Below are 12,844 nucleotides of genomic sequence, written 5' to 3'. Positions count from 1 at the left end.
ATGGTGCCGTTTACCTGATTCTATAGTTTTTCTCCCCTGGCGGGACCACTATATTCTATCTCACGTTCCCCTATGTCCCAGGGTGATTGACTCTTGACTGCCATACACAGGCTGCCTGTCCCTCATTACGGGCTTTGCACTCCGTTGCGCCTTCTCCTTGTCGGCTCGCAGGTACACCTTCCCCACTCTTTACAGGTCTCCTCTTTCTCCCAGCAGCTGTTTTTTGCTGGGAGGACTGGGTGTGTCCTTTATTTGCGCTTTGCACACAGATAGTTAATAAACTGGTCCTCGCTGAGTGCAGAGAGCTACGTTAGACGGTCAGAGCTACACTGCCTTCTGCGCTGTTTCGCTCCTCTATTGGACCCTGGGTCGGGCACTGCTCCACTGGTGTCAGCCCACCTAGGTGTGAAATCCACGTTGATCCTTCTTAGTTTGCGGTGCCGGCTGGTGCCAAGGGGTCTCTGCTCTCCTAGGGATTGGCGCTATTGAAGTCCATGCCTGGGAAGGCAATTCGGCTTCACATTATGCCTTAAAGGTCCCAGGGGGTTCAGGAGAGCATTGGCTATGGTGCTCTCCACCCGGTGGCCATCTTGGAATCGAAAACACATTTAAAAAAAAAGAAACGTTATCCTTCACTTTCTGCATTACCAACCGAATCTTGGCTCTCTTCTTTAGCTCACTTTGGATTCCTTCACACTGGTCTCTTCTACTCACGGTTGATTGTACTCTAGGTTTCGAATCTCACATTTCCAAGCTGACTCAAGCCTGCTCTACAAAGAGGCACTTTTTAGGAAAAGGTGCCGATTTTAAAGTCACAATTGGTCATTTGTACTGGCCACCTGAGGAACTTGTCAGATAGCCATATGACATGGGGCAGCCTAACTGAGGGTGAGGAGAAGGCTAAGTCTGCAGAGGTGCTGTGGACATCTGTTTGCCCTTCTCAGAGTACAAATTCATTCTTAACTAGTGTTTATTTAATTGCATGTATAGTCGAGTCAGAGGCCTGACAAGTTTTATTTTTATTTTATAGAATATTTGTAAAGTACGTAGACAACAAATTGTGTTTTAAGGCGCCACAAGACACAAAAGCGGGGGAGGAACAAGGGAGAAAGAAAACGATAATGGAATCTACTAGGCCCTGTGACATCGTATCGTTGATCCACAATAACATGTTGGCGCCTGTCATTCGAGTGAAGGAACAAAGGACTCTACAGACAGAAATGGAGTGAAAACGAATGGTTTGTCAGCTTTTCCAATATACCTTTGTGCAGGAAACCACAAACAAGATGTCGCCTATGTTGGAGAAGGATTGACTATGTAGGTGAACAGAAAAGTATCACAGGATCTTTTGGGCGGTGGGGAACCCATTTCTGTTGGCTGATGACTTCTGTTGATACCTGGTTCACATGGTTTTAGAGACCGGTTTGGGGGGGGGGTGAGGTGGGGGCCTTGGTTGAGGTCCCTCAGGGACTGTGAACTAAAATGCAAAAAGGACATTCTTATGGGGGGGAAGTATGTCATGACTGAGAAGTATCCTAGTCAGATAAGGGGGGGCCTAGGCTAAAGGGCACAGGGTCCAATATCCTGCGCTGATTTCCATAAACCAGGGCGTCCAAATCCAGGTAAGAGTCATTCAAGTCGTTCTCAGACTTGGGAGGGTTTTAAGTAGGTTTGTGATACACTAATTACCGGCCAAGACTTAGTAGTATTCATCCCGCTCTTGCACTAGGGTTTCTCTGGGTCGGTTTGCCACTCGGCGCTTGGAATTTTTAGCCGGTAGTAAATGCAGCACTCTTGTAAAGGGCAACTCTCCTAGGCTTGAGTCCATTACAGGTTCTGGTCAGGTTCCCCAAGTTAAAGCTTCTCTTCAGCTCTTGCTGTTTCTACAACTACCAACAGGATTTGGGATAGCGCCTCCAGCAGGCATCTGTCTTGCTACTTGCTACTTGGTACTTCCTGGCTCCGCAATTTGAGTCCATACCCCCGAAAGGCCCTTTGCTCTCTTCTCAACGGTCAACTTTAGCTCTTACACTGTAGTCTATTTGGTTTAGCCACCTCCTGTTTCTCAGCTCTCCTAAAACGTGGCCTACTTGACTTGGCCATCCACTGTTCTTCCGTGCTCATTATACTCTCTGCGAAATTATACCAAATATTTGGTATGCTGTACAAACTCCCTCAAAGTCTTGTGATTTCAGTCTCTTTTTAAAGTTTGGTTTGGGCACTAATCGTTTCAAGGGGAGTGCTGATTGGTAGGTACCTTTCCCCATTCATTTCTAGTGAAATGATTCATGCGCTCCTAATGGTTGCAGCTCCTCCCCGTTTGTGTGCCCCCTATTCTCATGTATACTCATGTGTTGTGGTAGTTCTTAGGATCTTATTTGGCTCTTGCCCCTTCTCCCAGGCCCTCAAATATACCAACCCGTCTTGGGTTCAAGCGCTGAGGTCCTGGCAGCTGAACGATGCAATGTTATCGCTGTCAGTTCTGCATGTGTGTGTGTGACGATCTACATATGTGTGTGATGTGCTCGTGTTTTATGTTGTTTTCCCATTGCCAAATAATGTTCACCTGACTTCACTGTGAGTTCTACAGGTGCTTGCACATCATAGGTGTGTTCGTCATAGAGTCCCGCTCTGCTGGTCCATCCACAGTCGAAGCCTGGAGGCATGTTTTGGGGATCACTGTAGCTCTTTCCCTGTTGGGGTACCAGTGGGGCATGTGATGAGGGTGGTGGGGAGAATCTGGAAACTGGGGAGCTCTGGGAGGTCTCTATTTAACACCTCCAGGAGAAGCATCACAGAGCTGGTACCTCCCCCCTGCCCTCCCGAGGACCCCAGACTCTTCTGAAGCACAACATTAAGTTATGGAATTCTGACTCCAAATTAAGCGCGTGTGTTTATTTTAGATTGTCCTTCTGTTCAGTGCTCCAGATAAGATTTTGAAGTGGCAGTAAAAAAAGTGAATCCCATTCCCATTGGGAGTAAAAATATGTTTTAGCTGTAAAACGAATGTTTTGTAAGACTTTTTTTGGCATCAAGCTATTCATGCGCATGAAAACGTAAATGTTTACCTCTTCAGATAGGAAGTAATAATAGTAGAGCTGCTTCCTGTGACACTACGTTTACTAATGGTCGAAACACATCCATGGGGATGTGTGGATGAAAGCGGGGGACATACTATGATGTGCCTGTTTCCCATATTTGTTGGGAATATTCTTACTACCTAATTTTATTTTTTGGCAGTATTGCATATTTTTAGGGAGTAAAAGTGGCCGATGTACCTCTTATTTGTAGGGCTGCTCCTGTTAATTAGTTTCTGTTTGAATAATTGGTGTGCATGATTTTTCCTACATTGTCTTCCACCCATATCAATAAACAGACATGTTGCTGGGTCAACGCCACATATCTTTTTTTAGTTTGAGCTTTTGGTTGTCTTTTGCGACACCTATAAGCCGAACAGTACAGATGGGGAGAAATGGCCTGTGAGGGACGCACAGCTTGCAGGTGTTTGGTTATTTGCCCCCACCACCCCAACCCCTCTGCCCATTGACTGGAAATGGCCATGCTAACCCCCATGGCCCTTCCCACCCAGTTCCTGCCACTCCCTGTCCCAAAACACCACCTCGTGGGAATTCTTTGAGGTTGCTTTATTCAAGCTTTACCATCAAACTTTGCTCTCTAAATGCCTGCCAGTGTTTTTTTCAAAGCAGTTATGACTCAAGTGGAGTTCTAAACCTGCTACTGGTGTAATAAAATTTCTTAACCAGGTCTGCCTTCAGTCACTCGATTTGTAAGCACTCCGCATGTCCTTCATTGAAATCCTGTACAAAAAAATAAGCATTGGCAAAGCCAGCAGTTTTGGCTTGTATAAGTGTTAGGGATTTGCCCGAGACTTCTATCAAATGCCCAGGTACTAGCACCATCTTGCACCTGCTACCATGAATGGCCAGTTAATACTACCATGGCAGTGCCTTTGGCATGCCTACACAAAATCCCAAACTGTTGGCATTGCCAATGCTTGTTTTGTGATTGAATTGTAAATCCAAAGGCAAGCATTTCATGGAGGAAGATGTGCACCAATCTGTGGTACATTGTCTACTGCCACTAAACATATTAACAGGTTGTCAATGTAGTGTGTGGCAATAAACTTGCCTGTAGATTTAGAATTTATATTTTCTTGACCTTTTTAATTTCGATACAGAAGACCGTTGCTAATATTGGATGAAATTACTCATGTCTGTGACTAATTGCTTAGTTGAGGCCTAGGCGAAGTCCTAATGGGAGGTCATTGGAATCAAAAAACCCGGGAAAGAGCCGAATTTGATTGAATGCCCTCACAATGATCTGCAGATTGTGGCTATGTGACATTGGTCCACTGAACCTAACACACCAACATGGTGTTAACATGCAGACGCTGCATGTGACACACTGGGCAATGCGCCATGGGATACAAGGTGTATAATGTGAATTCAAGACTCTTGGTGTAACATACAAATTGGGTGCAATGGCATGCAAAGATCTCAGTATGGTGCGCAGATTTTGGGACTACAAAATTAGGATGTAGTGTGTGACCCGCTCGGTCCCACTATAAGAACATTAAGTATGACATATTGAGGAGCATGGCATGGGTAGACTGGTCTCACTAGTTGAGGGTGTGAAGGAGCATTGATTGGCATGGGATATTGGGGGATTCTACAATATGGTAAACACTGCTTTGAACGAAAAGACTGTGATGTCGTAGGAGAATACATAGTTTGACAAACTGGAATAATGACACTGGAGGGAAGCCTCACACAGTTGACATTTGTGAAACATGGGAAAGTTAAGTATAACACTGAGGTATTATGTAGATGCATACAGAAACTGAGTGTAACTCGTTGGAGGGATTATGACAAGGGGGAACTTAGTGTGCACACCAACCGACCCAGCACAACAAGCCTGATATTGAGGAAATGTAAAATGGGGATATTGAGGCAGGTGTAAAAACGCCATGTTGCAAGCTACTGGTCAGAAATCAGAAGTCACTTGCTGCCTCAATTCTATGCATACACATGGCAGGGTTCCAAATTGATTGGAGCTGGGAGCTATTTGACTCCTGATTGTAACCTAGAAGAGCCTGGTTAGCTTGGAACCAACCACTACCAGGAGCTACGTTTTGGTTCCCCAGGCCAACTGATGCAAACAAACACACCCAGGTGAATTTAACTCTGTGCATTTGTGACAATATATAAATACACACTAGGACACATCTGTACAACATTTAAAGCATAAGGGATCATGCATTATGGAAAAAAAAGGATAATTTTACGTCGGATGTGAAAGTTAGATTTGCGGAACGCTGCGTACTAGCTGCATGCGCCGGTGTGGTATCTCCTGGTCACTTGTTCATGCCGGATACCAAGGAGCTGCTTTTAGCTCCTGTTAACTCAATTTCGATCCTTTACACAGCACTCCATTTCTTAATCGAGTCAGTTATCACTAGCCATTGGCTTTGCTCAAATGCACGTTTTGCACCCTGCTAAACACAGAATGGGGATGTGAAATGGAGGCACCGAGTGTAACACACTGATTGATGGCACATTGCCAGGGTAATAAAGAAGTACTATTTGGCTTGTAAAGATATACTCATTGCCAGATGGCCATACATTTCTTGCGTCAGATTCCATGGGGAAAAGAGGGAGAACATCTTCTATCTTTCTGAATGTGTCCTTCATAATGCATTGTAATAACAGACGGATGACATTCAAATTAGGGACTGGATTGAGAAAAAAAACGAATAAACTGAGGCACTCGAAAAATGCGATGGAATGAAGTGGAGCAAAGGCTGCTAATAAAATAAATCTATGTTCATGCTGTGATGACATCAATTAGCACAATCAACAAATTAATCCTGTACATGGCCTCCAAATGGTGTAGGATTCCGAGTCAAACTGTTCACTGATTTGCTGCCAGTGGTCTGATATTGACCAAAAGTTCTTCTCAGGGGAATTCGGCGTTAAACTGTGCACTGATTGTCTGGAACTATTTTGATATTGTACAATAATAATTCTCTCTGCTTTACCTCTCGCCCTCCGTTCTCTAATTACTATTGTATTGTACAGTGGCAACCCGGTGCTATACACACACAAAAAAAAGTAATACTAAGTAAGTTCTTCAGTGTTAATAATGACTTTTTCTTGTTTTTTTAATTTAGGCATTCACTATTGTTTCAACGCTGCTGTCTCAGTGTAACTTTGATGCACTAAAGGAACTCGTAGTTGACGAGGTACGTTTTTACACCAGTTTCATTTTTAAAAGACATGCTGAGTGAACGTTTGTCAAATGTACTAATTAACTCCCCTCTAACATCACATCGCCCACAACTATCATATATATGGGTCAGAAATTTGAGGCGGACGACTTTGTAAAGAGTTCAACTTTAGCCATTTTATTAAAGAAACAGGTTGAATAAACACCTCACTATCCCTATCCTAATGAGGATTTCCCTGCCTACAATAAACTAAAGGAAGCACTCTAACCAAAGGATAGCTAACCCTCACACGTATACAACAATCAAAGAAAAAAGAAAATATATGCCAATTCAATTCAACAACAATATGTAACAAATGACCTGGTTCACAATATGATCAATGTCTCTTTTCACGATGTGGATGAACTTGCCCCTCCACAGATCAAAAGAAAGGTTTTCTCCACAATTCAAAGGAAAAACACGGAAATCTGGTTTAACTCAACGTTCCGATACAGTTCTTAAGTTCTTGTACTCAGAATTGCAAAGTTCAGTTGCTTCAATAAAGTACCTGGAAAAACTCATATGCTCTCACTCCTCCTGGAAAAGAACGGCCTCACATTTGTAGTAACAGCAAATAATTTGGTCATGATGGTTTACCCCAACTTTAACTGCAGAGAGAATTGTAACTTTTCTTCAGCCAGCTTTCACAACTCTTCTGCAAATGTCACAACTAAACATGTTGTTTTCTGTTGGTACCACTCTTCAGCACTTGCACCTTCCACTACCTGGCTTAACCTTTCATCAGGTTTCTTCTGGGCAATCACTTCTTGCCCTACGGGTATACTCCCCTGCCAGTCTACTTCTTCAACCACCAGAACAGAAAAGTGCTTCAATGGTAAATTTCAAATTAGAATAACAACAACTTCAATAGCTGCCTTTGATGTCAAAGTGTTATCAGCTTTTGGGGAATAGAACATTCACATTCATCCACATTAGGACTGTTCTGCAAACACTGCTCATCTCCCTCTATATGGCTCATTCCAGAATGGCAGCCTGTTTGCCAACTTTCTTTCTCTTCTGCTTCAATAACAACAAAGTGGTCACGATAACATCTTGTGGCTCGGCTGCAAACCTTGCTCATCTCGCTCTGGATGGTCTTCTCGAGAAGGGAAGCTTGTTTGCCCCCTTTCTCTCCTTTCTGCTTCAATAGTTACAAAGTAACTAGGATACAGTATTTTCCTGTTGCTGTTTGGCTTTGGCAATGAAAGTTTAAATCGGGCACATTCTTCTCAACATATGAGCAGCGCTTCCTGCAACCCTCGGGATTCATATTACTTCCCTCTGGCGTTTGGCAATGCTTGGTGATTAATTGCCCAGGTTTAGCTTTCTTTTGGCTTTGGCATTGCTAGCATACCTTGGGTCTTAATGTTGTTTCCCCACCGGGTTGTTGGGATTCCCAAAAGGAACATCACAGCTACTTTGTTTCAAAAACCACCACCTCTGTGGTTTTCTGATAGTTCGATATTCAATAGTAGCGTCTCCTGTTATTCACACGCGAACAATGCGGCTAACCTGGCGCACGTGAGTAGCACCCAAGCCCTCCGGTACCACTTGCAAGTGGGGAACTCACCGGGTAAGTCGCTCTCACTCGATGCTCGCTGGCCGTAAGCTTCTGCACCTGACAAACAGTTCCTTGTTGTTCTCTCTTGCCGCCGCCACAACAACTTGGAGCTTTCCAACCTCCTACGAATCTCATGCGAGACCCAGTCACCGAAAAGAAAAAGACTTTTGGGGATTTGTTTATTTTTCTCTCGCATTATTCACATACATCCTAGAGTGAGTGAGGATACCTTGAATTTGTTTCTACTAATATTGTCATTTTGACTTTATTTTAAGTAGTTTTGTTTTTTAATACATGTTTATATGGCTAAAAATGTAAAGTTCCAAGCTACTAGCCAGTAATGCAAAAGTCACTTGCACCCCCCCAACTTTCCACATGCATTTAGCACAACGTTTCTTACTCGCCAAGAGTGAATTATCACTTGCCATTGTCTAGTGGCAAGTGCAAATTTTGAGCCGTGCCACACACAGTCCCTCGACAGTGCCACCACAGGGTTTTCAGTTTCCACATCACCATTAATTGAGCTACCACGAAGCTCACATACTAATTGGGGCACAGGGGAGATGCTCCTTTCACCTGGCTCCTCACTAACTCCAATTGCTGCACTATCCTTTCACCTATCCATCGTTTTCCCCCTTTCTTAGTTTTGGCTCATAGGTGTTGCTTTAGTGACACTTACTGTGGCCAATAAATGTCTGCTAGGAGTGTGAATAAAGGGATGATTTAATTTGTGGATGCCAGTGATTTGGCCATGTCCACAACCTTACTATAGTCATGCCATCAAAGAAAGGGTGGCACACATCCCAACAGGACACGTGCAGCATCTGCCACTGGCTCTTTCCTTCTGTCATTTAGTATTTTGAAACTGCAAGCTATTGAAGAAGCTGTGTAGCCGTCTCTTAATGGTCTCCCATATTTTATAGAAGTTGAAAATGTTAACCTTGCTGGGTGGTCTAACAGGTTGACAACTGATAAATGTGCCATTTTATAGCTACTCTCTAGATGGTTAACTTTGCTGGTCTTTTTATTTTATTTTTTTTGTAACTATTTTAGCCTCTTGTTAGTTTCAGTGTTTAAGAAATACAAAACGGGCATGTGTGAATTTGTGTTAGCAGTTTTTTCTGAAAGTACTCTTGTGAGGGTTAGGAACTTTAACAGGTGTACATTGTTTTCACCAAGTTTGTCCAAACTCAGAATGGTAAACATGACGTGGTAGCAGTCTGGCTTTATTATTAGGGGGTTATGGGGAGCTGGTAGATGGTAGTGGTCACAGACACATACACTCGTACAATAAACGATTGTCAACACAATATCATTACTAAAAAGATACTCCTTAAATTCTGCATTAAGTCTCAGCAACAGAAAGGTAAGTGCTAGATCTCAGGAATTGGTATCAAAAACAGTAAACATGTCTCAAGTGGACAGAATACAATTTAAAACAAAGGTATCACAGTGTGTTATTCCTTTAAGGTACTTTGAGGTTTTAAAGTGATAGATTTTTTTCAAAAATAGAAGGTAATTAAAATACTGTACAACATAACAAAAAGTTCACTTAAACAAAGGTTCACCACAATACCACAGGTAAGTGTACTTTTAGGCCCTTTTAAGAGTAAGGAAAGACATGTTTTCTTTGTAGAAATGAACCAGACAAACCCAATAGTCTGCTTGTGCTTTTAATAACAATATTTGTTTTTACCAGTCTTGCAGGCAAGCTGTGGAAGAGGGAACTCTCGGTCTGTCAAAGATGGAGCGGGGCCTCAACCAGATGAGCGCTTGAAGCTGGTTACATTATGAAGGTCCCAGAGAAAGGCGATTGCTGTATGGAGCGAAAGCCCCATAGCAGTATGGTCCGCGTTCGGGGGAGCTTGTAATAAAACTGCAGGCAAAGCTCAAAAACCTCAGAAGAACAGGCCAACAATGGATCTAAAGCCATAAGACTCCAGACTTGTGGATAAGGCCCAGGAGTCATTGGTGCAAAAAATGGGGATTGGTCCAGGATATAGCTGCGGGCATGGTGCCTGTTCCTGAAGCAAGGTCTGCAAACAGAGTACGTCTGCGCAACGAAAACACACTTTGCAACCTTGGACTATCGCCTTAAGATGACCACAAAGAGCTGGCCTCCATGGATGAAATCGCTGTGAGCATTCACAATACTGACCGTTACCAATGTACTCCAAATGTTCTAGCAAGTATGACAAGCTGCAATCCCCCAGAAAACATGCCCTGGGACCCTTCTCCTATGGTCAGGGAAAGGCAGGCGATTTCTGATCACGACCCTGGGGGTGGTGGTCTGCGGGAGGATCACATGGGGGGGGGGGAGCAGGTCAGGAGGAATGGTAAACCTGCCTGTTTAACTTTCTCAGAAGACCCACTCTTCTTATGGCGTATTGCAAAACAACCGAAAGAAGAAAACCAAATGTTTCCTTTAGGGACTTCAAGTCTGAGAATTCCCCAAGTACTGGGACGAGGAAGAGGGTTGAAGAGGCACAGTGCTGCAGGTGTGGTCAGTTCATTAGTGGAGATGACCACACCCAAGGGAGTCTGGCCCCCTTAGGTGCAGGCCATTGAAAAGGAGCTGGCTCTACTGGCGAAGAGCTGAGGAAGTCTGAGGCAGAAGGCACATGCTTAGAGTTGGCAGCCCAGAAGAAATCTGGGGGAAAACGGATACTAGGACCACTGCAGGGCAGATTCCAGCTGCTGATCCTGAGAGGGTCTGTATCCCCAGAAACCTGAAGTGCAGAAGGAAGGTTTTCCCCCTTGTGACCCGTTCTGCTGTTACTGCGCAGCGGGGAGCGTGCAGGAGGCTGTTTCGGGTGGCTGGCGTGCACCAAGTGGGCTCCGGTGCAAGTGGCACCCCAATTGGAAGTGCACAAACAAAAGCAGGCTTACCGAACAGGTTTGCTGCATCATGAGGAGAACAGAGGCGCATGTTGAGACCGGTGAGTGACCCCGGATCGCTCCGTCACTGCTCGCAGGCAGGAAGCAGGCGGGCAAGTGAGAGGCACTTGCATGTGAATGAAAATAATCCACATGCTAGTTTTGAATACCGAACATTTGTCAAACGGAAGCAGCACTTGCATAATAGTGAAAGTGGTGCCAAAGCTATTTGTGCATATCTAACAAGTGAAAAGCAGCTAAGACATAAGGTATAAAAGCCAAATGACTGTAATCTTGAAAGTGGGAGTTTTTGGAAAACCCATCCAACTGTGAGGGTGATGTTATTGAGAGTTGATGTCAGTAAGCATTGCCCATGTCAAGAGAGGCTGGAAATGAGACACAATCTGGCCAATATTGCAAACAGCAGAAGGGGGCTAATGGGATGTATACTCTGGAACTCTGGAACTAAATGTCCATATTATATACAACATCTGGTACACGTTGGGAAATCCGCAGCTTGTCAAAACCAGGGGAGAGGTAGGAGGCCCTATCCCTGTCAGCCTTTGGTTGTTTGTGAAGTGGGGAAACAAGAGTGTCAAAAAGGCTACCCTTCTGGGGGATGTGTCCATAAGGAAAGGAGCATCATTTACAGAAAGGTGTTGAAGAACATCAATGTGAATCTTGTCTTCCCTGAAAATGTTTTGAGTCTTGAAGCTGTCTGTTGTTGAATGCTGTGAAGCTGTCAGTTGACCTTGAATATAAAAAGCACTACTTGTTGTGAAAAACTGTTTGGCCCGGGAGTATACTGAATGGAAAACCTTTGGAAATTGTAGGCCTGGCAAGAAAGCATGCCAAGTGAAAGTTGGAGAAGGGCTACAAGGTGGTCCTGGCAGAGACATTGTTTTAGTATTACTGGAGGAAAAGCCAAGCAAGGCTGTTGTGGAGAAGTTATATTTCCTGGAGTTAAAGTGACAAATCGGTGACAAATCATCCTGACCAATATGAACATTGTTGCTGTTGAAGAACTAAAAACCTGTTCGAAGAAGAAGAATCTTATAATCTTATGTGTTGGAACTTTCTGTTGACAAGTTGAACTAACATCAGACTATATTGGAACCTGGTTGCGAATCAGGATTTCCTTGTGTTCTTTTCTTGAACTGTGAAGCAGAATCACTTTTAAAACCTAGGACAGGGGAGTTCGCCCAGGTTCTGAAGAGAGAGTTTGGTTACTCCTCTATTTTTGTTTCAAACTGCCATGTATTTCCTTGTTTATTCGTTGTATGTTTAATTCTGATGGACAGATATCCTTTCTTTGTTTATTTTAAGCAGGAGAATCCTTGTCAGGATAGTGAGACGTTCATCCAACCTAATATTCGAATAAAATGGCATATGTTGAGAACTTCACAACGTGATCCACCTCACATTTTTGACCCCTTACAGCTCCCATGACAAGAACTTGCTGCAAGGTCTTGAGCCTTAATTTTCCATGTTGGAGAATATTCTTTGGGCGAGGGGCATCCAAAGCCACTTGGGTTCCGGGTACAGCCGAGACTCCCACCTTGGGACCAGAGGATTCTCATTCCCAGGAGCTTCAGGAGAACACCCCAATAGTTGTAGAGGTTGAGTCTGCAGTGTCTGCTGGTTCAAGGGTGGGGTAGGTGGCAAAGTTTCTACAAGAGGTTTGGCAAGTGCTGTTGAGAAGTGCTGTCTTCGCTGTCTCCTGGCTCGGAACCCCTAGTGGACGACATACTCAAATCTTTCAGAAAGGACTGTGTTTGGTAAAAAACCTCTGGTGACTCCGCCCCCCCTTCCCAGAAACCAACAAAAACACTGGCCACGCACTGTCAGGCGTGCATGCTGTTTGGCAAGTGCAGTTGAGAAGTGCTGTCTTCGCTGTCTCCTGGCTCGGAACCCCTAGTGGACGTCGTACTCAAATCTTTCAGAAAAGACTTTGGGTATTTCCAATTGAACTAAAACTTCATATGCACTGTAGTAATACCCTAAACTATAATGGATACCTTAATATACTATATTTGTCACTTTTTTAGTAAAAACCTCTGGTGACTCTGCCCCCCTTCCCAGAAACCAACAAAAACATCGGCCACGTGCTGTCAGGCGCG

The 12,844-nt window shown here is 44.0% G+C and overlaps 1 protein-coding gene across 2 annotated transcripts in view; it reads left to right on the top strand.

The window, feature by feature from the left end:
* The window catches only part of MAIP1 (matrix AAA peptidase interacting protein 1), a 123,515-nt gene that overhangs the window by 44,461 nt on the left and 66,210 nt on the right, over positions 1 to 12,844 (top strand). For both annotated transcript variants that reach the window (XM_069615796.1, XM_069615797.1), the window contains one exon: positions 6,191 to 6,262. In XM_069615796.1, the coding sequence (XP_069471897.1) occupies positions 6,191 to 6,262 (72 nt within the window). The remainder of the gene's footprint in view (positions 1 to 6,190; positions 6,263 to 12,844) is intronic.

The sequence above is a fragment of the Ambystoma mexicanum genome, chromosome 9, assembly GCF_040938575.1.
Source record: "Ambystoma mexicanum isolate Mex_15411 chromosome 9, UKY_AmexF1_1, whole genome shotgun sequence".
Classification (NCBI taxonomy): Eukaryota; Metazoa; Chordata; class Amphibia; order Caudata; family Ambystomatidae; genus Ambystoma; species Ambystoma mexicanum.
The sequence above is the reverse complement of the archived record's forward strand: the minus strand, read 5'-3'. Positions and strand labels throughout refer to the sequence as shown.